This window comes from Dendrobium catenatum, unplaced genomic scaffold (assembly GCF_001605985.2).
Source record: "Dendrobium catenatum unplaced genomic scaffold, ASM160598v2 fragScaff_scaffold_716, whole genome shotgun sequence".
Taxonomy (NCBI): domain Eukaryota; kingdom Viridiplantae; phylum Streptophyta; class Magnoliopsida; order Asparagales; family Orchidaceae; genus Dendrobium; species Dendrobium catenatum.
The window spans coordinates 8142507-8143293 of record NW_021319178.1 but is presented as its reverse complement, the minus strand read 5'-3'; the positions used below and the strand labels follow the sequence as shown (position 1 = coordinate 8143293).

The window sequence follows — 787 nt, the reverse complement described above, 5'->3', positions numbered from 1 at the left end:
GAAGGGCTGGTTGCCACGAGATGAGGCAAATCAACGTCGGGGGGCGAAATAGATGGCTTAGCCGTGATCTTAGGGTTCAACTCCTCCTCTCCTTCTCCTTCTCCCTCTTTGCGTCCTTCGCCGTCTTCCTCCATTGTTTTGGACGGCCGGGTAGAAGCAAGTGGAGTTGATCGGGTTCTGGAATTTGATGGGATTATAATTGACCGCGAAGGTTTGGTGACGGCGACGATTATCTTTAGAAGTTCATTGATTTGCAGCTTAATGAACTTATAAAAAATATGAGGTAAGGAAGATGATGATTTTCTTATTATAGAAATTTTGTTAATTTTATGGGAATAGTATTTTCCTTACGGTTTTTCATACAGTCCGGAGAATTCTTATATTTAGAAATAATAATAAATTTTGTCATGATTATATGTTAGAAAATTTATAGCCGTAAATTGTTTGTCTAATATCTTTATTTTTAGAAAGATTTAGTATGCAAAGATAGAAATTATCAGTGACATCGAAAATTTTTATTTGAAAATTTTAAAATGGGAAAAAACAAAGGGTCAGCATAATTATAATAATCAACTATATAATTATAGATAAAAGACATTTTTCTCCACAAATTGAAGACAAATGAAATTAGACAATTGAGAATAATTGTTTAATCCATATTGTGGTGAATACAAAAATCAGATGTCCACATACAGACATATAAAATGTAATAACTCTCATTTGCATTAGATTAATAACCTGTAAATAATTCGGAATAAAATTCTTGTATGTATGAAAATTTAAGTGG

General features: G+C 32.3%; 1 protein-coding gene across 1 annotated transcript in view; it reads right to left on the bottom strand.

Moving 5' to 3' along the window:
- The window catches only part of LOC110103011, a gene marked incomplete in the record, with an annotated part of 89751 nt that extends 89433 nt beyond the window's left edge, over positions 1–318 (bottom strand). The window contains 1 exon segment of the mRNA XM_028696062.1: positions 1–318. Coding sequence (XP_028551895.1) covers positions 1–134 — 134 coding nt within the window.
- Positions 319–787: the final 469 nt, after the last annotated feature.